The sequence below is a fragment of the Zophobas morio genome, unplaced genomic scaffold, assembly GCF_036711695.1.
Source record: "Zophobas morio isolate AGI-343-1 ecotype UQ-CSIRO unplaced genomic scaffold, CSIRO_AGI_Zmor_V1 ptg000004l, whole genome shotgun sequence".
NCBI lineage: Eukaryota > Metazoa > Arthropoda > Insecta > Coleoptera > Tenebrionidae > Zophobas > Zophobas morio.
The window spans coordinates 2,979,505-3,003,891 of record NW_026972109.1 but is presented as its reverse complement, the minus strand read 5'-3'; the positions used below and the strand labels follow the sequence as shown (position 1 = coordinate 3,003,891).

Below are 24,387 nucleotides of genomic sequence, written 5' to 3'. Positions count from 1 at the left end.
ATTGGTGAGGCGCGATTGGCGGAGAGCGGACGCCCCGCCCACGCTTCCGCTGACGTGCGATTTAAAATTTTAGCGAAAAATAAACACATCGTGGTCATAAATTTGCATAACGAATTGGTTTTTGAAGTGGAGTTATGTAAGTAACGGATTTGTCGTTAAGTATGATCCCGATTAAATTTTTTTTAAGATGATTGTGGACGGGCGCTAGATGGCGCTTTGTATTTTCGAAAGAGTGATGTGGCTTCGCGATCGACTTGTCAAAGTTTGACAAAATGAATAGGTTTAAGTTATTATATTTTGTGATATTTATAATAAACTTATGTAGATTAAATGCTCAAATATCCGATAAGAGGTTATGCGTGGATGAAGAATGTAAAGGTAGATTTTGTTCCAATGGTTTCATAACCTAGTTTCGTGACATGAAGTTGACATTTTTTTTTTCTAGTCCCCATATCGCTTGCCAAAACTCTTCTGAGGTATTCTAGTCCGGATTCCAGGATATTGTCGTTTGGACCCAATGTAGATATAACCATTTATAGTAAGTCAGCTGGGTCTCGAGAGGATTTGTGGGGTGGCGAGATCAACGGCAAACGGGGCTATATCCCCAAACATATGGTCAGAGAGGTCAAACTCCTGCAAAAACCCACGATTTTAGTAGATACCGAGTTCACTAATGATACGGACACAAAAGTGCCTTCACAAGTCGAGCCTGACAAGGTTCAGGAACCTTATGAAGTTGTAGATGGGACTACTATTTATTTGAATCCGCAAGAGATCAACCCAACGTCTACGGAAAGCCCGGTCCAATCCACGGCCTTACCACCTGAGACAAATAAAGTTGAAGCAGCAGAGGAGCAAACACAAGAGAACAAAAATGATCAAAACAAAGATACCAATAAAGAGGAAGAAGAAGAAGAGCTAAGTGTGGCTGAAGACACTGAAATAAATATTGATGAAGAAGAAGAGGAAGATGAGGTGGATGAAGATGAAGAGGAAGAGGATGTTGATGAAGAGGGTGAAGAAGAGGAAGATGTAGCAAGCGTTGAGGCAGAAAATGCAGAGGATAGTAGTAACAATGTAGAGGATTTAAGTGTGTCAAAAGAAACCCAAGAAGCTTCTGATTCAACTGACGCAGAAGCAAAACCTGTAGAAACTAATCCAGAAGCTGAGATAAAAGATGATAATAGTGAACAAAGTGAAGAAATAAAGTCAGAAGCTTCAAACAAAGAAGGCGAAAGTGAAGAAGTTGTTACAAATGAAGAAGTGCCAACCTCTGTAAATAGTTCTGAAGTGCAAGATGAACCATCTGACAACAAAGAAGCTGAACCTTCTGATGAACAACCAGATGAAGGTGTTAGTGAAGCAACTGTTGCACCAGTTGAAGTCACTACTTTTAGTCCAGAAGTAGAAGTGCCTCAGCCTTTTGTGGACCAATTCATTGAGGTGACTCCAAACCCCCTAGAAGCAACTGAAGAACCCGCAGTCGTAACAGAAGCGGTTCCGACGCTTCCACCACTGGGACTGTTTGCGTCATCAAGTATCAATCCCGACGGGTCTCAAGAAAATACCCACAGTGAAGAAAGTGTGGTTGAGGAGCAACCACCAGAAGACAATTCTACTGAAGTAGAACTAGATGATGTTAGTCAATCTGATCAATCAAGTGAAAGCACACAAGCTCCAATCATAGAAGACACCACTAGCAAAGAAAGCGTTTTGTCTTCCAGTGAAATTGGGAATGAAGCAGACGAAGACGCTACAAATTCCGGCTTTTTCGCTAGTGTGTCTTCTCTCTTTGGAACGTCTGAAGATACACCCAAGCAAGAATCTGAAGACACGCTTACCCCAGACTTTATGGCGCCCCCAGAGAGTCATATCCCCGGCGACGATCTTCTTTCTTCAGATAGTAGAGGTAGGTCCGGACATGACACGCCACGTACACTTTACAAAATAAATCGGTGTTCACTCTGCTGAACTAATTTAAACATGAGGTGCTAATGTAGTCACACTTATGAATTTAACAACGTGGCTCACCGTTGCACAATCACTTCAATAAAACGTTGGCGCTGTTTCTGGCAACATAATAATAACTAAGAAATCGGCTAACCGCGTTCTAAAAAAATAAAATTATTTTAGTAACAATAAAGTGATAAAATTTGGAAACGATTTTGTTGTTGTTCGTGCGCACTTCACGTTCGTGGTAGTAATGTAACGTATTTTCATTTAGAGTCATTTTGTGATGCGACGTCCTGTCTACACAGCGAAGAAAGCGAGGTTGCTGCAATGGATTTTTTCAGCTTCAATTCGGACGTTTTCCTGTATCTGGTAACGACTGCGATATCAGTTATCATTTTCCTTTTCGGCTACATCGCGTTCGACAAGAATAAAAGAGAGGGACCTTTAATCGCAAAAATTAACAATTTAGAAAAACACATGTTGGTGGTGTTGAAAGAGAACGAAATTTTACAAGAAAAAGTAGCCTCTGAAAGCGGCTACGAAACCAACGATCGCGTGTCAAACGAAGTCGTCGAAAATTTAAAGCAAGATTTATTCGAAGTGACGAGTTTGAAGACCGCGCTGGAGGAACAAGTGCAATCCCTTGAGAAAGAACTAGAGAATTCGACCGAAGTCGGTATGGAGTTGAACCGAATGTTGTCCGAAATCCTGAGTTCGGAAAGCGGAAGCGACGTCCTCAAAGCCAACGTTGAACATTTACAGCGACAGCTGGTGGAACAGCAGTCCACGGTTAATTCGGTGAACGAAACTTTGGCGGTCACGAACACGGAAAACCACGAACTTAGGTTAGAGTTGGAACTGAGCAACAAAAAGGTCCTTGACCTACAGGCCGAGCTAGACAAACTGGTGCTAAATATACTCAAGATCGAGGAAGAAAAAGACTCGCAACAGTCGCTCCTAGAAAACGAAATCGCGAATCTGCGACAAAAGTACGAAGAAATTAACGCTAAATTGCGATTCAAGGACGAAGATCACAGCAGCGAATTAAAACAACTGAACACTAAACTGGAGCAAAGCGAGCGCAAGTTGGAGTTGAAAATAAAAGAGCAGGCGCAACTCACCGATACTTTGAAACAACTGAAAACGATTAAAAAGGACGAAAAAACGTTACAAAGTTTGCTGGAAGTAGGCGCGATTAAAGCGGAGTTGCAGTTGTTGAAGGGCGAGAATGAGCGATTCGCGGAAAAAATACACCAGGACGAAGCAGTGAAGGTCAATTATGAGAAACGTGAAAAAGCGACGGTCGAAGAAATTCGACTATTGAAAGAAAAGTACGACGAAGCAGACAAATTGAGAGTCGAAACTCAAACCAAACTCGAAGTTTTGTCAAACTACTTCAAAGACAGAGAAGCCCAATGGCAAAAGTAAGTATTTATTATTTATGAACTAATAGTAGCCATCAGTTTAGGCACATTCAACTTTTTTTTCTTCTTTTCTACAGTTCTCTTATCAACTATCGGTTTTACAAACAGTGGGGGTTGGTCAACCTTCGGTGAAGCTGTAACGTGCAGATTTTCGGGTCGGATTTTCTTTTTCTTTTGTCGTTCCAACTTGATGGTGGAGCTGGCTGGTCTCTGTTTCAGTTGTTTGTCGCCGAGTTTCTTCTTTTTGGTCACGTCCGTCTTCTTTTCTGTCTCGGGCGTTTTTTTGAAAACGTTCGGTAACTGTTCGTTTTTTGCGAAAATGTTGCCGGGTTGTTCTGGTTTCGTTTTAAAAACGTTAAACACGTCACGTAGTTTGTAATTATTGTCTTTTCGCTTCTGAGTGGGGTGCAAAATCATGGCGGTTCGTCCTTGCGGAACTTCCAAATAGTCGGCGCGGTGCAGCGGAGGCAAAGTTAGGGATCTTTGTTTCGGAAAGATTTCGCTTTGTCTGGGGATAGTCGCAGTGTTGGCTCGAGGTTTCAGACCAATTTCGGGTTGGTTTTTGCGCGGAGGTTTTTTGCGCGACCGTGGCGACACTTGGTTATCACTTTTGTCCAGTTTTTTCGACAACCCCTTGACCTTTTTACCCGTATCTAACTTTTTTTTCTTCAAATTGGCTCGTTTCTCAGGTTCGGTGGCCTCTTCATTGCGTTTTTGTATCTTTTTCCTGGCGGCCCCCATCAATTTGACTATGTTTTTCTTGATTAGCCACTGATAGTCCTCGCTTAGCTTCTTCACTTTCCCGGTGGGTTTACCCGGGTCTAGAAGGATCTTGTCGACGTTTTTGTCGTTGAGCTTTTTCGCTTGTGCTTTCTTCTTGCTTTTCTTCCGCTTATCGTCGACCACGTTCGCCAGCAAATCCTTCTTGTATTTCCTTATATCATCCGGCGTTACTAAAAACGAATCGGTCGCTTTAAACCGCGGCTCACCTAAAGGTAGATTCGGAGCGGAGTAGAATTTCCGTTTATTTGTAATCTTCTTCTTTGATTTTTCATTAGCGTTTTCTTTCATGGTTGAGGCACTTTCAATTTCATAAATTATGTCAATAAACGCCGAAAGTCACTTTGTTTATTTTTCGACGTGTGTCATTGAATAACGAGCTGTCGATTTTTAGAGAGATAAGCAAACATGAAGCACTGTGGGCGGAAAAAGAAGGCGAAGCCACGTCGACGACCGAACGAATCAAATTCATGCAGGAGCAGCTCCAGAATTACAAGTAAGTCGATCATTTTGTTGAACTAGAGTGTCTTAATTGTTTAGTAGAGCCCAAACCGAGTCCTTGAAGCAAGAAATCATGTCGCAAGAAATCGAACTCAAGAGTCAGATCTCGGTTTTGGAGAAGAAGGCGCACGAGAATTGGGTGAGCGCGCGACAGGCGGAGAGGAAGCTGGAGGAAGCGAAACAGGAGGCGGCGCAGCTGCGACATCGTTTGACCCTACGCGAAAGAGCTATCCAAGAAGACAAAAACCAACACAGTACGAAAGGTTAAGTTTGTACGAAAAGGGGTACTAGTTTTGGGTTTTAGGGTTGCAATCTCCAATTGAGCAGAACGGCGACATGCCGGTGTCACCGATGGAGTCCCCGGCGTCCCCTCCCTTGCTCTACGGGACTCGAGATCACATCACTAAGTCTCCACCACTCCCAGGTCTTCCACCTTTCTTGCCTCCTCCTCCGGGAGTTCCGTTTATGCCTCCGCCTATGCATGGCGTGCCTCCTTTCATCCCCCCTCCACCTCCGAACATGTTTCCAGGTGATCATAGGCCGCCCCCGTTGGGAAGAATGTCTTCGCCGCCTTTAAATTCGAGGTATTCTCCAAGTTCGAGGGGCTACTCTCCCTACGATAGAAATAGTTCTTCTCCCTCGGACTCGGAGTATGGTACGTCGCCCCCGCACCGTCGCGCCTACAGTCCTTTCAACAGCAGGTCAGACGACAGGAGAGACTATAAAAGACCGCCGCCAGGTAGAAGCAACGGCAGGAATTTAATGAAAGGTGCCACACCGTATTCAAGGTGGTTCTAGAGTAATTCGTTTTGTTCCAGGTGGGGGTAGCTCCGGCTCGGGGCACTCGAACGAATCCTTAGAAAAAATTAGTAGACAACAGTCAAAAGTGTAGCGATTTACCTGCTGTTTTTATTACCAATAATTTAATAATTTGTGTTTGTAACATATTTGCAGCGGTCCAAATTTCTGTTGCGTCGGGTAAGTCGACAGTGAGGTATAAAATCGACTCCATGCTTTGTAATGTCGTGTATTCTTTGTGGTGTATTTCAAATGTTCTGTTTTATCATATATTTTTTTAAAAAAAGTTCGTTTTTAATATTATGCACATATGTAAAAAGTTGTAAAGATACTGTTGTATAATAAAATGTTTATCGAATTGGAGTTGTCAATACTTTTTTCCCGATGATTTATGTATCAAAACTGGTGAATGGTTGGAAACTGAGAGTGTTATTATCAGTTGTGTACGATTCGTTGTACGTACTTCTTCCCGCAACATCGATAAAGTTCTTTTCTATAACTTCGCGTAAATAATGTTATCGGTCAAATCACGTGATGCTTATTCTTACTTAATCTTTGACTTATCTTAACGACTAATGCTAATTGTTGCTGGGTAGTTTAGTTCGACGAGATGGCTCCGCAAGAGGACAATGTTCTAGTGTTTTTTGTTAACGGAAAGAAGGTAAAATGTGTCTTTTGTTCTCATAGCAGTTAAAAGAATCGTAAATTGAAAACAAATTTTTTTAATTATTGCGGTATGTAACGTGTTCGGCAAAAGTTTTAGTGTGGTTATGGCATAATTAAGTAAAACTTTCTGCGCAGATGTATTAGGAGTAGGTATTACTTAGAAGTAAATAAACTCATTACTACATTTCGTTTTTTTACTAGTAAAATCTTATTTAGATTGTGGAGATAAATGCAAAAGTGTGTCATGATAACATAATTCCATGTTAAGAAACACCTAAGGTGAAAATTACGAAATACCAGCTATAGATACGTGGTATTATTGATAATTAATATGTTTACAGATGTATATCGTGTTATTTAAGTAAATAAACTTGTTGAACGGTGTTTTTTTACGAGTACAATATTTTTTAGATTCTAAGATAAAAATGCAGAAATGTGTGATAAGAAGATAATTCCATGATGAGAAATAAAGTCAGAATTACGAAACACATTATAATTACGAAAAGTTTGACCCTTACCCATCAGATTATGCGTACATGGTGACAGTAATGATCAGTGCATCACGTGTTTGAATTCTGGAATAAAATGATCTCTTTCTATTCGTTTAATTTCTTTTGTATAACACGTAAATGTTGTTTTAGGTGGAGGATGATCAAGTCGACCCCGAATGGACACTTCTCTTTTATCTACGTAATAAGCGTATCCTTAACTGCTTCCACGAATTCAGTATGTTATATGTCAAACTCTGAAAAACTGAACCCAGATAAAATAATTCACTATTTGAAAACTTGAACTATAAGTCACTTATATTTGTACATTTGAAAAATCTAGTCCTTAACAAAAACCAGTCAGACTGTGTGGGACCAAACTGGGCTGCGGGGAAGGAGGATGTGGCGCTTGCACTGTGATGGTCTCCAAGTACGATCGGATCAAAAATAAAATTATGTATCCTTTTAAAAATTTAAACTTAATCTAAATTTTATAAATAAGATACGCCTACACATATAGTGTATGAATCCGTGTCGAATTTTCACCCTAGACATCCAGAATTTTTGAAAAAAATTCAAAACTGAATAACAATATTTTGCAGTATAACTTTGAAACTGCAAAGCCGATTACTCTTAATTTTAACTGCATGTTTTAACCAATCGCGGGCTCATATTCTACATTTTATTCCTACGTTTCAGTCTATCGTTTTTTGAATTTTTCGTTTTGAAATTTTGCAATTTTTCTGTATAATTTTTCATCTTGGCGTCTTCAGTTTCTCAGTTTTTAATTTTTCGATTTTTCAGTTTTTTGTTTCTTCAATTTTCAAGTTCTTTATTTTTATTTTTCATGTTCTAGATTTTTTAATTTTCATTTTCTTGATTTTATTCAAAATTTTTCGTTTCATTTCCTTTATTTTTTTCAACGTTTCTTCCGATTTTACAATTTTTCCTTTGTTTAATTCATTTTCAAATTTTTCATTTTTCAATCCCTCGATTTTCCATTTTCAAATTTTTTAATTTTGCATTTTTTGGATTTCTCAATTATCCGATTTTCCGGTTTTTATAAGTATCAGTATTTCGAATTTATAGTATTTCGTTTTTTCGACTTTGACTAACGTTATGCTATGTTTAATTTGACAGATTTGTTTGCCCTTTTTTATCATACCTGTAGCCTTCTTTTCACAACAAGAAACTTAAAACATATTGAAAATGGTAAATCTGTATTGGGAAATATCGATTTTGCAATTACGCTCCGCCCGTCGATTTGACAACGAATGAAAAATTCATCACGGTTCAGATCGAGACGGATGGGTGGGGCTCCTCTTTTGGTTTTCTTTTTTTGTTAATACATTTAGTTTTCTTTGTATAACACGATTTCACATGGAAATTTCTCATAGAAAAATAAGGATTTTACAATTAAGCTCCGCCCCTCGCCTTAAGATGAATAAAAAAATCATCAGAATTGAGATAGAGCGGGTGGGCGGGGCTTATATTTTGTTTTTTTTTTTTCTTAATACACATAGCCATCTTTTCATAACATGAAACTTAAAACACGGTTAAAATGGTTTTTGCAAGAAAATATGGATTTTACAATTATGGGGCGGAGCCTAATTGCAAAATCGATATTTCCTTATACAAATTTTGCATTTTAAAGATGTTTTAAGTTTCTTGTTGTGAAAAGATGACTAGGTGTATTAAGAAAAAGAGGCAAAATTGAAAAATTTCACTTTTAAAAAAGTTGTCTAAAAATTACGAAAAAATTCAAGGACATAGACCTCGACATGCTGATTCCGAAAATATAGCCTGTTGATGGTCACCGAGCAACATTTTCGAAAAAATCGGTACAAAATGCGAATTTTTGATAATTTCTAAAAATTTCGATATTTCAACGGCCGATTCCGGAAAAACGGTTGCAGTTATCAAAGAAACAAGGCCCGAAGTGAGTTCTAGAGCTCGAAATATACAAGAAAATGTGTTTAGTTAAGTTTCGAAAATGTCAAAAATTGGCCGAAATTTGAAAAAATTTCACTTTTAAAAAAGTGGTCTAAAAATTGCGAAAAAATTCAGGGACGTAGACCTCGACATGCTGATTCCAAAAATATAGCGTGTTGATGGTCACGGAGCAACAATTTCGAAAAAATCGGTACGAAATGCGAATTTTTGAAAATTTCTCAAAATTTCGATATTTCAACGGGCGATTCCGGAAAAACGGTTGCAGTTAACAAAAGAAAGAAGCCGGAAGTGAGTTTTAGAGCTCGAAATCTACAAGAAAATGTATTTTGTGAACTTTCGAAAATGTCAAAAATTGGCCGAAATTTGAAGAAGAGAAATAAGGATTTTGCAGTTAAGCTCCGCCCTCTTGACTCACAACGAATAAAAAAGATCACCACAATTGAGATAGGGTGGGTGGGCGGGGCTTATATTTTGCCTTTTTCTTCTTAATATAGGTAGTCATCTTTTCACAACACAACACACAACATGTTTTAAGTTTCTTGTTATGAAAAGATGGCTACAGAAATTAAGAAAAAAAAGGCAAAATATAAGCCCCGCCCACCCACCCTACCGTAATTGTGATGATTTTTTTTATCCGTCGTAAGCCGTGGGGCGGAGCATAATTCCAAAATCCATATTCTCCTACAAGAATTTACCATTTTAGAAATTAAATTAGAAAAATAAGGATTTTACAATTATGTTCCGTACGACGAATAAGAAAAATCATCAGAATTGAGAAAGGGTGGGTGGGCGGGGCTTATATTTCGCCCTTTTTTTTTTCTTAATATACATAGCCATTTTTTCACAACACAACAAGAAACTTAAAACATGGTACATTTTTGCAAGAAAATATGGATTTTGCAATTATGGGGCAAAGCCCAATTGCAAAATCGATATTTCCTTACACAGATTTTCCATTTTAAACATGTTTTAAGTTTCAAAGAAGTGTACACATATTTATAACAAAAAGACAAAATGTAAGCCCGCCCACCCGCCCTATCTCAATTGTGATGATTTTTTTTATTCGCCGTGAACCAAGAGGGTGGAACTTAACTGCAAAATACTTATTTCTTTACAAAAAATTAAAAACATGTTTTTGAGTATCGTGTTGTATAAAAAAGACGATGTATATTAAGAAAAAAAAGGCAAAATATAAACCCCGCCCACCCACCCAGTTTCAATTGTGATGATTTTTTTAATTCTTAGAAAGTTAAAACACGTTTAAAATGGTAAATATTTGTAAGGAAATATGGATTTTGCTCCGCCCACATTTGCCAACGAAAAATTGAAAACAGTGAAATCGAAAAAATAAAAAAATAACATTGAAAAACTGAAAAATTGTAAAAATAAAGAAAATAAAAAACTGAAAAATTCAATTCAAAAACCGTTGGATTTTACTTTATAGAGGATGTCAAAACACAAAAATTGCAAAAACAAAATAAAATTTTTCGAAAAAGTGGGAGTTTTTTGGCTGCACTTCAGAGACCAGGGAAGTTCTGTTGAAATAACGTTGGACCATTTTTTTTCTATATAATTATTTACATTTTTCACATATGCAGAATGTTTCCGTCTGTCTGTCTGTCTATCTATGTATCGTCTGTCCGAATTTTTATTAGACAGATAATCTCCGAAACTACTGCACCAGTTATTAAATTTTACACGTGTATTAGGAATATCGTGTAGATGATCAAAATTTGGCTAATCATCCCTACCAACAATTTGTTGACGTCATCTCCAAAATTTACAGTAGGTAGTAAATATTTAAATTTTATAAAATCAGATGCTTCTGTACATGTGGTTTATGAACCCCTGTTGAATTTTTATCCTAGACTTTGGAGGAAAAAATCAAAATTACAACATCTTGCAATTTAACTTTGAAACTGCTCTGAAATTTTGCATGATTTGACAATTTTGCCGATTTAATTCATATTTTTCATTTATTAATAATAATAATAATAATTTTTGGTGATTCGAAAAGCATTGTTTATTGTTTCAAATCCAGTTCTTATGTGAATGATTCTGGTTTAAAAATTGGATTATCGGACATTTTAGGTGAATTTCTGAACTGAAATCAGGAGAAAGTAAAATGGTACGTTTCATCCCACTTTTTTTTCTTCTATTTAACCTTTTTTTACCTGTTTTTCCCTCTATTTTAAGGTACTTTATCAGCAATCTGGCTAATTTTAAAGGTTTTTATTAATTTTTTTTATAAAATAAAAACGTCAATTTTTATCGTGAATTTTTTTAATGCTTTTTTTTTCAACATTTCACCCCATTTTTAAGGTTAATTTAAAAAAAAAGTGGAATTCTAAAGATTTTGACCATCATTTCAGCGGATCCACTAGAAACCGCTGACTTTGAGATTTTTATAAAAAAAAAAATACTTCAACGTCAAAATTGGCCTGCTAAACATGACAGAGCACCTTATAATAAATTAAAAAACAAAATGTGGTGTGAAACGTACTATTTTACTTACAACTAATTTGTTTTTTTTTTTTGGACCTGACCAGTTTTTGAGTTAATTTTAAGACCTCATTTTTTTTTGGAAAAATTTAAAATAATCTTGAAGTTCTAGTTATTCCTGTTTGGAAAGAATTTGAAAGTTTTGGAGCCTCTAGTATTTTTTCTTATATTAATTTAAGTAATTAAATTTCTTAGAGGAGACATCATTTGCTAAAATCAGTCTTATCATACCAGCTACTAGCCCCGCCCACCCACCCTCTCTTTTCTTAGGGGATATTTCATTTGCTAAAATCAGTCTTATTTTAGCAGGTACTAGTAAAGCCCACTCACCCTCTCTTTTCTTAGAGGGTATCTCATATGCCAAAGTCAGTCTTATCTTAGCAAGTACAATCTACTACAATTTTAAGATTATTTGAAATATGGTAAAGCGTTAGTCAAAATTTGTCCGTCATCTTACATTTTTACCGAATTTCTTCAAATTTATTAGTGTTTTTTGGGAAAAAAACTGAGTATGAATTTAATCAGTCCTTTCCTCTGCGTTGAGGACACAAAATCAACCAAATTTCGTTTTTTTTTAATCGCTGATGTTTGTGCTGGTAGTCGAATTCGGTCGAAGTATTAAACATAAACAGTCGAAGTTATACTGAGAAACTGAAATTGTCTACATTTTTCCTTTAAATATGTTACGTTTAACTCCTTATCTAAACAGTCACCTACCTGTAAACGCTTGTCTAGCGCCAGTATGTTCAATGCACGGTCTAGCCATAACAACAATCGAAGGAATCGGCTCCACCAAAACCAAACTACACCCAGTTCAAGAAAGAATAGCCAAATCACACGGTTCCCAATGCGGCTTTTGCACCCCCGGAATCGTAATGTCAATGTACACCCTTTTAAGAACCTCGCCCAAACCAACAATGAAAGAAATGGAAGTCGCTTTCCAAGGCAACCTCTGTCGTTGTACAGGCTACAGACCAATCATAGAAGGCTACAAAACATTCACCGAAGAATGGGAATTGCTACAAAACTCCAACAAACTAAACGGCGAACAAACCAATGGTTGTGCAATGGGCGATCAATGCTGCAAACTTCAAAATGGTACCGGTACCACCGACCCTGAAGAAGTTTTATTCAAACGAAGCGAGTTCACCCCGTATGATTCCTCCCAAGAACCAATTTTTCCACCAGAATTAAAGATTTCGGGTCAATATGATAAGCAATATTTGGTTATTAAGGGGAAAACGGTCACTTGGTATAGACCAACGAACTTAGAACAACTACTAGAACTGAAGAAACTGTTTCCTGGTGCGAAACTGGTTGTAGGAAATACGGAAGTTGGTGTGGAGGTTAAGTTTAAACACATGGTGTACCCGGTTATAATACAACCTGTGTTGATACCGGAGATGGTTGACATTACTAATACCGAAAAGGGGGTTAGGGTAGGAGCGTCTGCCACTCTCATCGATACCGAAAACCACTTGAAAAACGAAATTAATCAACTACCTGAAGAGAAAACACGAATTTTTAAAACCGTAGTCGATATGTTGAATTGGTTTGCTGGTAAACAAATCAGAAGTGTGGGGGCTCTTGGTAGTAATATAATGACGGGAAGTCCAATTTCTGACATGCTTCCGATTCTCATGGCCAATGAAGTAACGCTAGAGTTACAAAGTCGGGATAACGGAAAACGCGAGGTTCTTTTAGACGGGAACTTCTTCACAGGGTACAGAAAAACCATAGTCAAACCGGAGGAAATACTTTTAGCCATTTATATTCCTTACACTAACAGCGACCGCTACTGTTACGCTTACAAACAAGCACGGAGACGTGAAGACGACATCGCTATTGTAAACGCGGCCATCAATGTCACTTTTGAACCCAAAACTGACATCATCTCTGATATTAATCTAGCTTTCGGGGGTATGTCCTATAAGACTGTCACAGCACCCAAAACTCGATCAAAACTGAAAGGTTTACCCTGGAATCGGACCACTCTAGAACTGGCTTTCACCCACTTACAAGAAGATTTGCCTCTGGACCCTGGTGCTCCTGGTGGAATGTACGTCTATAGAAGATCCCTGACGCTAAGTTTGTTTTTTAGAGCATTCCTAGCGATTTCACAAGATTTGGAAAAATATATCCCTCATATCAAAATCGACAAACGCGACCTGAGCGGAATCAACGGTTTTCATTCAAAAGAGTACAAAAGCTCGCAGTACTTCACCGTCGTACCCAAAACCCAGGAAAAAACAGACGCTCTTCAGCGACCAGTAGTACACGCGTCTGCATACAAACAAGCCACGGGTGAAGCGACCTACTGTGACGATATCCCGTTTTTCGAAAACGAGCTCTATTTAGCGTTCGTTACAAGCACCAAATCGCATGCCAAAATTTTGTCGGTGGATACCACCGAGGCTTTAGCTGTGGAAGGTGTGCACTACTACGTTTCCGCTAAAGACATAGACCCGAGTTGCAACAACATAGGTTCTATTGTTCACGACGAAAAAGTATTTTATGATGATGTGGTGACCAGTCAAGGACAGATTATAGGAGGAATTATAGCCGTTGATCAAATGACTGCACAAAAAGCCGCTCGTAAAGTAAAAGTTGAATATGAAGAGCTTCAACCCGTCGTTGTTACAATTCCTGACGCCATCAAACACAACTCGTACCTTAGTAGCGTACCACATAAAGTCATCGCGAGAGGAGACATCGACAAGGTTTTCCAAACCGCGCCTCATGTTTTAGAAGGCGAGTGTCACATGGGGGGTCAAGAGCACTTCTACCTTGAAACTCAGGGTGTGGTGGTGGTACCCAAGAAAGAAGACCAAGAGATGGACGTGTATTCATCCACCCAAAACCCGACTGAAGTTGCCGTAAGTTTTACCCAAACATTCCACTCTCGGTACTAAATTTGTTGCATCAAAGGCTATGCTAGGTCACGTTCTTGGTATCCAACTAAACAAAATTGCGGTCAAAGTGAAGAGGTTAGGTGGAGGCTTCGGGGGAAAAGAATCCAAGGCGATGATGATAGCAGTGGCTGCTGCGGCTGCAGCCGTCAAGCTAAACCGGCCCGTGCGGTGTATGCTAGACCGAGACGAAGACATGGTGATGACGGGAGGTCGACACCCGTTTTTGTCAAAGTATAAAGTGGCGTTCGACGATCAAGGCAAAATCCTGGGGGCGCTCGTAAAAATTTACTGCAATTGTGGATATTCGTTCGACTTGTCACCTGGGGTAAGCTACTTCTTCGTATTTGTAACAAATCTATTTGTTTTGTAGGTTTTAGAACGCGCAATGGCCCACGCTGAAAACTCGTACAACTTACCCGTGGCCCGAATTGAAGGCTACTTATGCAAAACCAATCTTCCTTCGAATACCGCGTTTCGTGGTTTCGGAGGTCCGCAAGGGATGTACGCTGCCGAGTGCATGCTCCAAGACATTTCAGTCTTTCTTAACAAAGACCCGGTGAAACTAAGCGAGTTGAACTTGTACAAAGAGGGAGATTCGACTCACTATAATCAAAAATTGATCAACTGCACTATCAATAAGTGTTGGAAGGAATGTATCGAGTCATCCCGCTACTACGAAAAACGCAAAGAAGTGGATAAATTTAACAAGCAGAATCGTTACAAGAAGCGAGGTTTGAGTGTCATCCCGACCAAGTACGGGATTTCTTTCACCGTGCTACATTTGAATCAAGCTGGAGCTTTGATACTAGTGTACACTGACGGTTCAGTGCTTTTGCACCATGGTGGTATCGAAATGGGACAAGGTCTCTACACCAAAATGTTACAAGTGGCTAGCAGAAGTCTAGAAATCCCTATTGAAAAAATCCACACTGTGGAAACTGCAACTAACACGGTTCCGAATACTTCTCCAACTGCCGCTAGTTCGGGTTCCGACTTGAACGGAATGGCCGTCATGCAAGCTTGTAACATCATCAAAGAACGACTAAAACCGTACAAAGAAGCCAATCCTAAAGGAAAATGGGAAGACTGGGTTAAAAAAGCGTACTTTGACCGAGTTAGTCTGAGTGCGACTGGTTACTATCGAACACCAGATATTGGGTACAACTGGGAAACCGGTGAAGGTAACATGTTCAACTATTTTACCTACGGTGTGGCTTGTTGCGAAGTGGAAATTGATACCTTGACTGGAGATCATGAAGTTCATAGTGTCGAAATCGTGATGGATTTAGGTGAAAGCTTGAACCCTGCCATCGACATAGGTCAGATCGAAGGTGCTTTCATGCAAGGGTACGGTCTGTACGTGCTTGAAGAATTAGTGTATTCGCCGTCTGGAACAAACTATACGCGAGGTCCCGGGACTTACAAGCTTCCAGGTTTTGGAGACATTCCAGGGGAGTTTAATGTGTCGTTGCTTAAAGGAGTGTCAAACCCTAGAGCGGTTTATTCATCAAAGGTTAGTCTATTTTTCGTGAAAACTAGTGTTAATAAGAAAATTTACAGGCTGTAGGGGAACCTCCACTGTTTCTTGGTAGTACGGTACTTTTTGCAATTAAAGATGCCATAAAAGCAGCAAGGGTGGAGAATGGGTACGATCCAAACGATTTCCAGTTGGTTTCGCCGGCTACTTCGGCTAGGATTCGAGTGGCATGCCAGGATAATATAACAGCGAAGGTATTTCTTGGTGCTATGAAAACGGTATTGATATTTATTTATGTTTTCTAGTTCAAAGAACCAGAGCCTGGAACGTATTCGCCGTGGAACGTCTTGGTGTAGCTCAGCTTTTATTACGTACGATATTGTGATATTATAATATTCGTTACTGTTTAAATAAAGATGATACTGTGGTGGCCAAATTTGAATACTTTAAGAAAATCGTTGAACATGGGCAACCATGTGCAAGTTTAGTTTTTTTTCTGGTAGTTGGTAGCTCTCCTATGGAATTTCTGAAGAGTATCTAGTGAGAGGGTTGCTAGAGAGGGGTGCTTGCTTTTGGTGTCGTAACGACGACGACGCAAAATAGGCGAATTTACAACCGACGCTAACACGTGGCGTAAATTTGTTTTATAGTTTGTAAATTCACAGTTCATGTTAGGATTTTAACCGTTAACTCTCAAAGCTAAATGTTTTTAACTAATCAGTCACTTGGATTAATGGCATAATTTAACTTCACGTGAATTCTTTGTTTGAATCGTTGATAAAGTGTAGCGTGCATTTTATTCCTTTGATTTAGACCATTATTTGCACAGCGCCATAGGATTGATCGCATTTCGGGGAGACATATTTTTGAGGCATTATTTTTAACGACGCATTCGTCTGACGCCATTTTGAACCTCTAGATTGCCTGCTGTTTTTATGTGCTTGTTTGGGGGAATATAAAACGATAGCCCACAATGCAGCTAAATACGTGACTCCACTTTTTAATAACTCGAATGGACACAAAATATTGACGTATGTAATTTTGTTAGCTTTGCAATTTTTCTCCTCATGCAATTTTTCTCTATCTCGCAATTTTTTCCTCAGTAATAATAATTCTTTGCTGTTTCAAATTTCACGAGAGTGTATGGCGAATTTAAATGTTGTTTATTGCTCTTTTGAAACTTTAACACTTGTTCTAGTTGTTGTAGTTTAATATCAGAGTTCTAGAGATTGAACATTTAAATGGAATTGAGGTAAACACGTGGCGGAAGCGGAATGCGCGGTTCCTTGTCGAGTTGTCTGTCGCGCCATCTGCATAAAGGAAGCGGGCCTAGAATAGAAGTCAGGGACCACTTCATCAGAACGCATTCCGCCATAAAAAAAAAAACACAATGTAGGGTTCCATTTTGTTAGACGATCACAGCAAAGACCAAATTTTTGAATTTTTGTATTTTGCGCGAGTTTTACAAGGTTTTTTTCACATGTCATTTTAAGGCAGGATGTTTGGGTTATCACAGTACCAACGTTGCGACCGACTTTTACTGAATGTCTTTTGGTGATTTTCAAAGGTACTCTGGGAAATATCCAAAATTTCATAGCTCATAAAAATTAATCTTTTTTTCGAGAAATGGCCCAAAAATCTACAAAAAATCTGAAATATAGATTTCGACTGACTGAGTCAAAAAATTTGACGTGTTGCTGATACTGAACATAGATTTTCGAAATATTTCAAAAATATTTCACATGATGATTCTGAAAAAATGGTGGGAATTTTCGTAAAATAAGACCAAAAGATCTTCTGAAATTCTAATCAATAAGGAATCTGTTTTGGTAATTTTCGAAGGAACTAGAAAAAAAATCGAAAATTTAATACAAGAAATTTAACTTTTTGGGGAAGTTCCCTAAAAATTCATACAAAAATCTTTGAACTGAATAGAAAAACATAGCATATGATGGTCCTAGTTCGAAATTTTCAAAATATTCGGCTTCAAAGTCGAATTTTTAAAATATCCAAAAAAATTGCGATCACTTTGACGGTTCTGAGAAAATCAACTAAGAAAATTTTCTGCAGGTCGAATTCTGCAAAAGAATGTCTTTTGGTGATTTTCAAAGGTACTCTGGGAAATATCCAAAATTTCACAGCTCATAAAAATTTATCTTTTTTTCGAGAAATGGCCTAAAAATCCACAAAAAAATCTGAAATATAGATTTCGACTGACTGAATCCAAAAATATGAAGTGTTGGTGATCCTGAACTTAGATTTTGGAAATATTTCAAAAATATTTCACTTGACGATTCTAGACAAATGGTGGGAATTTTCGTAAAATAAAGCCAACAAATCTTCTGAAATTGTAATCAATAACTGAATCTGTTTCGGTAATTTTCGAAGGAAGTAGAGAAAAAATCGAAAATTTCATACAAGAAAGTTTCTGAAAATTAAGTTTTTTGGGAACTTCTGGGAGCTGAGTAGAAAAACATAGCGTATGATGGTGCTGGATCAAAATTTTCGAAATAAACTGAGCGTCAAAAGTTAAGGATATTGATGAAAGACATGTTTATTATTAATTTTTTGATAATTTTCGAAACAATTGAGTAGGCTTAAATTAAATTAATTACCATATACCTATATCTTTTGACGCGCAGTTTATTCGGCTTCAAAATCGAATTTTTAAAATACACTAAAAATCGCCATCATTTTGACGATTCTGAGAAAATGAACTAAGAAAAACTTCTGAGGGTCAAATTCTACAAAAGAATGTTCTTTGATAATTTTTGAATGTGCTCGGGGAGATAGCAAAAATTTCAAGGTCCTGAAAAATTAATCTTTTGGGGAAAAGACTCAAAAATCCGTAAAAAAATCAGGAATGTAGATTTCGACAAACTAAATCCAAAAACATAGTGTGTTGGTGATCCTTAATCTAGATTTCACTTCTGGAAAAATGAAGTCGAAAAACTTCTGGAGTTCGAATCAACAACAGAATTTCTGTTGCTAATTGTCGAAGGTGCTCGAAAAAAAGCGAAAATTTCATACAGAAGAGCCCTGAAAATTGAGTTTTATGGAAAGTTCCCTAAAAATCCAGAAAAAACTCTGGGAGCTGAACATAAAAACAGCGTATAATGATCCTGGACCAAGATTTTCGAAATATTCGGGTTCAAAGTCCAATTTTTATACTTAATATCCAAAAAATTGGCATCATTTTGACGATTCTGGGAAAATGAACTAAGAAAAACTTCTGGACGTCGAATTCTACAATAGAATGTCCTTTGGCAATTTTTGAAGGTGCTCGGGAAGATAGCAAAAATTCCAAGGTCCTGAAAAACTGATCTTTTGGTGAAGTGACCCAAAAATCCACAAAAAAATCTGGAATATAGATTTCGACGAACTGAATCCAAAAACATAGTGTGTTGGTGATCCTGAACCTAGATTTTCGATATTTTCAAAAATATTTCACTTCTGGAAAAATGAAGTCAAAAAACTTCTGGAGTTCGAATCAATAAAAGAATTTATTTTGGCAACTGTCGAAGCATCCATTTTCTGTGGGATTTTTTTAAGTATTAACAACACCATTACGCAGGTAACAACATCTGTATATCATTTTAACGTGTGTTATCTAATTTCGTAGTGCTAACTACTTTTGCTATCAACAAACCCACGTGACACATCTTTTTAAATCTCTTTATCTGCTTATAAAATGCCATTACGTTTCTATTCTGCAAAGTGAGTGACATGGAAGAACTCAAAAGTGACTGTAGTGTTTTGGTATTTTTTGTGAACGGGAAAAAGGTGAGATTTTCGGGTTACAGAATTTGGTAAAATAATTTAATAACAAAAATAAAAAGAAACGTGCTTTTTAACAAATATTGCCAAGTCAGAATGCTTTATCTTATCTTATTCTTTAAACAGTAAATATTTTTATTTATTTATTTTTTTTTGTAGATAGTGGACAACCAAGTTGATCCAGAATGGACGCTTCTATTTTATTTAAGAAATAAACGTATCCTTATAGTAAACCAGCAAAAATACAAGTTTAATCGCGTTTACCCCCTTAAACGAGTTTTACCAATTTTTGACTAGAAAAATTACGCACTTGAGTACATCTACTAATACGTGAACAGGTGATGATATGTTTTTTTGATTGAATAATCGTGCGCTGTTTGATAAATTTTATTATATCATAATCTAAAAATATGTAGTGTACTTGAACGTGCACCATGACTGGCAAATAGGTACAACAGCGTCATTATAAAATAAATTCTTGACTCGTATTGCGACGCAAAATAGCTTGTTTTGTTACGATGATTAAAATCGGCTTGAGTGAAACTCAACAATTTATTCCTTAATAACTCTAATTTATACGACTAATTACACAGCGCTTATGTACAAAATAATTCCGGCGCAACATTCACTGGACTCGACTCATTGGCTAAATAATAATTGTTCCCGAAAGTGGTCTTTTCTTTAGCGAACGCCTCCCGTCATGAGTCATCATCACCGTACATACTAGAACCCATAGGCGTCGTATCGGGGCGGCGTATGGGTTTCTTTCGTAACAATATGTTTGTCCCTCCATGCATAATTTTCTTAACTCACTTGAAATAGTTGGATTATGTGGAACAAAGTTAGGATGTGGAGAAGGCGGCTGCGGTGCTTGCACTGTGATGCTATCAAAATATGACCGGATCAACAAGAAAATTAGGTATCCATTTACAAATTTTTCTTTCAAATGAACTTAAGCACGTAAATGTTGCCTTATATTTTCCAGACATCTACCGATAAATGCTTGTTTGGCACCAGTATGTTCTATGCACGGTTTAGCTGTAACAACAGTCGAAGGAATCGGTTCAACCAGAACCAAGTTACATCCAGTTCAAGAAAGAATAGCCAAGTCGCATGGTACACAATGCGGTTTCTGTACCCCAGGAATCGTAATGTCGATGTATACCCTTCTGAGAAACTCTCCCAAACCCACGATGAAAGACCTAGAAGTAACATTCCAAGGAAATCTGTGTCGCTGCACAGGCTACAGACCCATCATGGAAGGGTACAAAACATTCACCGAAGAATGGGAATTGATACAAAATGGCAACAGATTAAACGGCGAACAAGTAAACGGTTGTGCGATGGGAGATAAATGCTGCAAGCTTCAAAACGGTACCACGAAAGACCCTGAAGAAGTTTTATTCAATCGAAACGAGTTCACACCGTATGATTCGTCACAAGAACCTATTTTTCCACCGGAGCTAAAGATTTCCGATCAGTATGATAAACAATATTTGGTTATTAAAGGAAAAACGGTTACGTGGTTTAGACCAGTCAACTTGGAACAACTACTACGACTCAAGAAACAATTTCCTGACGCGAAACTGGTTGTAGGAAATACTGAAGTCGGTGTTGAAGTTAAATTTAAACAGATGGTGTATCCTGTTATTATCCAACCAGTGTTGATACCTGAAATGGTGGCTATTACTAACACTGAAAAGGGTGTCAGAATAGGAGCTTCTGCCACTTTCACGGATATTGAAACTTATTTGAAAAACGAAATTAATCGACTGCCTGAAGAGAAAACACGGATTTTTAAAAGCGTTGTCGATATGTTGAATTGGTTTGCGGGTAAACAGATCAGAAGTGTGGGGGCTCTTGGGAGTAATATAATGACGGGAAGTCCAATTTCGGACATGCTTCCGATTCTTATGGCCAATGAAGTAACACTAGAGTTACAAAGTCGGGATAACGGAAAACGCGAAGTTATTTTAGACGGAAACTTCTTTACTGGTTATAGAACAACAATAGTAAAACCAGAGGAGATACTTTCCGCTATTTATATTCCTTACACCAACAGCGACCGCTACTGTTACGCTTACAAACAAGCACGAAGACGTGAAGACGACATCGCTATTGTAAACGCTGCCGTTAATGTCACTTTCGAACCAAAAACTGACATTATATCTGATATAAACGTAGCTTTCGGAGGGATGTCCTACAAGACCGTCACATCACCTAAAACTAGACAGCTCAAGGGTCTACCCTGGAATCGACAAACTTTAGAATTAGCTTTCACCCACTTACAAGAAGATTTGCCGCTGGACCCTGGTGCTCCCGGTGGAATGTACCTATACCGAAAATCGCTAACGCTAAGTTTGTTCTTCAAAGCATTCCTAGCAATTTCAGCAGATTTACAAAAATATGTCCCCCACATTAACATTGATAAACGGGAGTTAAGCGGCATTACAAGTTTCGAGCCCAAGGAATACAAAAGTGCACAGTACTTCACCGTCGTTCCAAAAACCCAAGAAAAAAGTGACGCTCTTCAACGCCCCATTGTCCACATGTCCGCCTATAAACACGCAACCGGTGAAGCAGTATACTGTGACGATATCCCTTTGTACGAAAACGAGCTCTACCTAGCCTTCGTTACAAGCACCAAATCGCATGCCAAAATCTTGTCGGTTGATCCGTCAGAAGCTCTAGCCATGGACGGCGTTGATTATTTCGTTTCAGCCAAAGATGTCGCCGAAGGAAAAAACTTCACGAATTTTATGCATCGTGACGAAAAAATCTTTTATGACGATATAGTAACAAGTCAAGGTCAAATTATAGGAGGGATACTGGCAACTGATCAAATTATAGCACGGAAAGCGGCCCGAAAGGTCAAAATCGAGTACGAAGATCTTCAACCAGTGATTATTACTATTGATGACGCTATTAAACACAATTCGTACTTTAAAAATCCTGACAGAATGGTAGTTAAAGGTGATGTCGAAAAAGTGTTTCAAGAAGCACCTCATGTTTTGGAAGGAGAGTGTCACATAGGTGGTCAAGAGCACTTTTACCTTGAAACACAATCAGTGTTTGTGGTTCCCAAGAAGGAAGATGAAGAAATTGAAGTCTATTCAGCTACTCAAGGTCCTACTCAGTTAGCTGTATGTATTTTTCCCGTGGTGGAGTCAAATACTTACTATAGTAATTCTAGGAAACATTGGCTCCAGTTTTGGGTATACAACTAAACAAAATTGCCGTTAAGACCAAAAGATTGGGTGGTGGTTTTGGTGGAAAAGAACTAAAGGCTGTACGAATAGCCCTTCCGGCAGCAATTGCAGCCATGAAGCTAAATCGACCGGTCAGATGTATGCTGGATAGAGAAGAAGATACAGTGATGACTGGAGGCCGACACCCGTTTTATATAAAATACAAAGTTGCCTTTAACAATGACGGTAAAATTTTGGGAGCCCACGTGAAGTACTACAACAATTGTGGCTATTCAATAGATGTGTCGTCCTTGGTAAGTATAACTACAACACTTAATACTTATAGCACACATTTTTAAATTAAAGGTGCTAGGACACGCGATGACCCACTCCCAAAATGCGTACGACATACCCGTGGTACGACTTGAAGGCTACACATGCAAGACCAATCTACCTTCGAACACCGCATTCCGTGGTTTCGGGTGTCCACAAGCTATGTTTGCAGCGGAAACCATGCTTCAACACATCGCCGACTATCTCAAGAAAGACCCAGTCAAACTAAGTGAATTAAACTTATACAAAGAAGGAGATGTAACATTCTACAACCAAAAACTTGTCAATTGTACTATGCAAAAATGTTGGAATGAGTGTCTACAGTCCTCTAGGTATTTCGAAAGACGTAAACAAGTGGAAGAGTTTAATTGCGAAAATCGTTATAAGAAACGTGGTTTGAGCGTCATTCCAACAACCTACGGTATCGGATTTCCCGTACCGTTCCTCAACCAAGCTGGAGCTTTGGTACTAGTGTACACCGACGGGTCAGTTCTTCTAAGTCATGGTGGAGTCGAAATGGGACAAGGACTTCATACCAAAATGATACAAGTAGCTAGTAGATGTTTAGAAATCCCCGTTGAGAAGATTCATACAGTTGACGTGTCAACCGACAAAGTACCTAATACTACGATGACTGCAGGAAGCGTCGGTTCGGATTTAAACGGAATGGCAGTAATGCGAGCTTGTAACACCATCAAGGAACGACTAAAACCCTACAAGGACGCCAACCCTAAAGGAACTTGGGAGGAATGGGTTAAAAAAGCATACTTCGACCGCGTCAGCCTAAGCACAACTGGGTACTTTGGAGAGTCGGATTATGGGTACAACTGGGAAACGGGAGAGGGACAAATGCACAACTATTTCAGTTATGGTGCCGCTTGCTGTGAAGTTGAAATAGACACACTAACAGGAGATCATCAAGTCCGCAGTGTCGAAATTGTAATGGATGTGGGTGAAAGTTTGAACCCTGGTATCGACGTTGGTCAAATCGAAGGAGCCTTCATGCAAGGTTATGGTCTTTTCGTACTTGAAGAATTAGTGTATTCGCCGTCTGGAACCAACTATACTAGAGGTCCTGGCACTTACAAGCTTCCAGGTTTTGGAAATATTCCAGGGGAATTTAACGTGTCGATGCTGAAAGGGTCCTCAAATCCTCGGGCTGTTTACTCGTCAAAGGTTGTTTTTTTTAGTGCAACTAATACAACAATTAAATTAAAAATTCACAGGCTATAGGAGAACCGCCACTGTTTCTTGGTAGTTCTGTCGTTTTTGCCATTAAAGACGCCATAAAAGCGGCAAGGAAAGAAAATGGGTACGACCCAACTGATTTCAAGTTGTATTCGCCTGCTACTTCGGCTAGAATTCGTGTGGCATGCCAGGATAATATAACATCGAAGGTATTTGCTTACCATGAAAACATATGCGATATTATATTATATTTTTTAGTTCGAGGAACCTGAGCTTGGAACGTATGTACCCTGGAACGTCTTGGTGTAGTCCAGCTTTTGATATTTATCGCATCAAAATTTAAAACTGTATTAAAAACAAACCTACGTGTTTGTGTTATTTTTCATTGTTTAAATAAAGACGGTACTAACTGTTATTACTGCAATAAATTATTCAAATTAATGATAA

General features: G+C 38.3%; 3 protein-coding genes across 3 annotated transcripts; all 3 read left to right on the top strand.

Moving 5' to 3' along the window:
* Window positions 1-46: 46 nt before the first annotated feature.
* On the top strand, window positions 47-5,814 carry Tango1 (Transport and Golgi organization 1). The gene is made up of 8 exons (XM_064067110.1): window positions 47-136; window positions 188-378; window positions 446-1,909; window positions 2,225-3,377; window positions 4,552-4,653; window positions 4,701-4,912; window positions 4,963-5,427; window positions 5,477-5,814. The coding sequence occupies exons 2-8, from the start codon at window positions 273-275 to the stop codon at window positions 5,548-5,550; spliced, it is 3,576 nt and encodes a 1,191-aa protein (XP_063923180.1). The 5' UTR covers window positions 47-136; window positions 188-272; the 3' UTR covers window positions 5,551-5,814.
* Window positions 5,815-5,910: 96 nt separating this feature from the next.
* On the top strand, window positions 5,911-15,890 carry LOC135137442 (xanthine dehydrogenase-like). The gene is made up of 8 exons (XM_064067098.1): window positions 5,911-6,117; window positions 6,764-6,821; window positions 6,971-7,067; window positions 11,775-13,941; window positions 13,994-14,302; window positions 14,348-15,490; window positions 15,538-15,708; window positions 15,760-15,890. Exons 1-8 carry the CDS (start codon window positions 6,067-6,069, stop codon window positions 15,808-15,810), a joined length of 4,047 nt encoding a protein of 1,348 aa, XP_063923168.1. The 5' UTR covers window positions 5,911-6,066; the 3' UTR covers window positions 15,811-15,890.
* A 3,225-nt stretch (window positions 15,891-19,115) lies between these two features.
* LOC135137430 (xanthine dehydrogenase-like) lies at window positions 19,116-24,355 on the top strand. Its single transcript, XM_064067072.1, has 8 exons — window positions 19,116-19,237; window positions 19,391-19,448; window positions 20,054-20,150; window positions 20,217-22,374; window positions 22,425-22,733; window positions 22,786-23,928; window positions 23,979-24,149; window positions 24,199-24,355. The coding sequence occupies exons 1-8, from the start codon at window positions 19,181-19,183 to the stop codon at window positions 24,247-24,249; spliced, it is 4,044 nt and encodes a 1,347-aa protein (XP_063923142.1). The 5' UTR covers window positions 19,116-19,180; the 3' UTR covers window positions 24,250-24,355.
* The last annotated feature ends 32 nt before the right edge of the window (window positions 24,356-24,387 follow it).

Excerpts from the sequence above, each read along its gene's own strand:
- LOC135137442 (XM_064067098.1), top strand. The coding sequence starts at position 6,067 with ATGGCTCCGCAAGAGGACAATGTTCTAGTGTTTTTTGTTAACGGAAAG. Across the intron at positions 6,822-6,970 it reads CTTTTATCTACGTAATAAGC|TCAGACTGTGTGGGACCAAA; the intron begins GTATCCTTAACT and ends AACAAAAACCAG. Across the intron at positions 15,709-15,759 it reads AGGATAATATAACAGCGAAG|TTCAAAGAACCAGAGCCTGG; the intron begins GTATTTCTTGGT and ends TATGTTTTCTAG.
- LOC135137430 (XM_064067072.1), top strand. The coding sequence starts at position 19,181 with ATGGAAGAACTCAAAAGTGACTGTAGTGTTTTGGTATTTTTTGTGAAC. Across the intron at positions 19,238-19,390 it reads TTTTTGTGAACGGGAAAAAG|ATAGTGGACAACCAAGTTGA; the intron begins GTGAGATTTTCG and ends TTTTTTTTGTAG. Across the intron at positions 20,151-20,216 it reads CGGATCAACAAGAAAATTAG|ACATCTACCGATAAATGCTT; the intron begins GTATCCATTTAC and ends TATATTTTCCAG.
- Tango1 (XM_064067110.1), top strand. The coding sequence starts at position 273 with ATGAATAGGTTTAAGTTATTATATTTTGTGATATTTATAATAAACTTA. Across the intron at positions 379-445 it reads CGTGGATGAAGAATGTAAAG|TCCCCATATCGCTTGCCAAA; the intron begins GTAGATTTTGTT and ends TTTTTTTTCTAG. Across the intron at positions 3,378-4,551 it reads AGAGAAGCCCAATGGCAAAA|AGAGATAAGCAAACATGAAG; the intron begins GTAAGTATTTAT and ends GTCGATTTTTAG.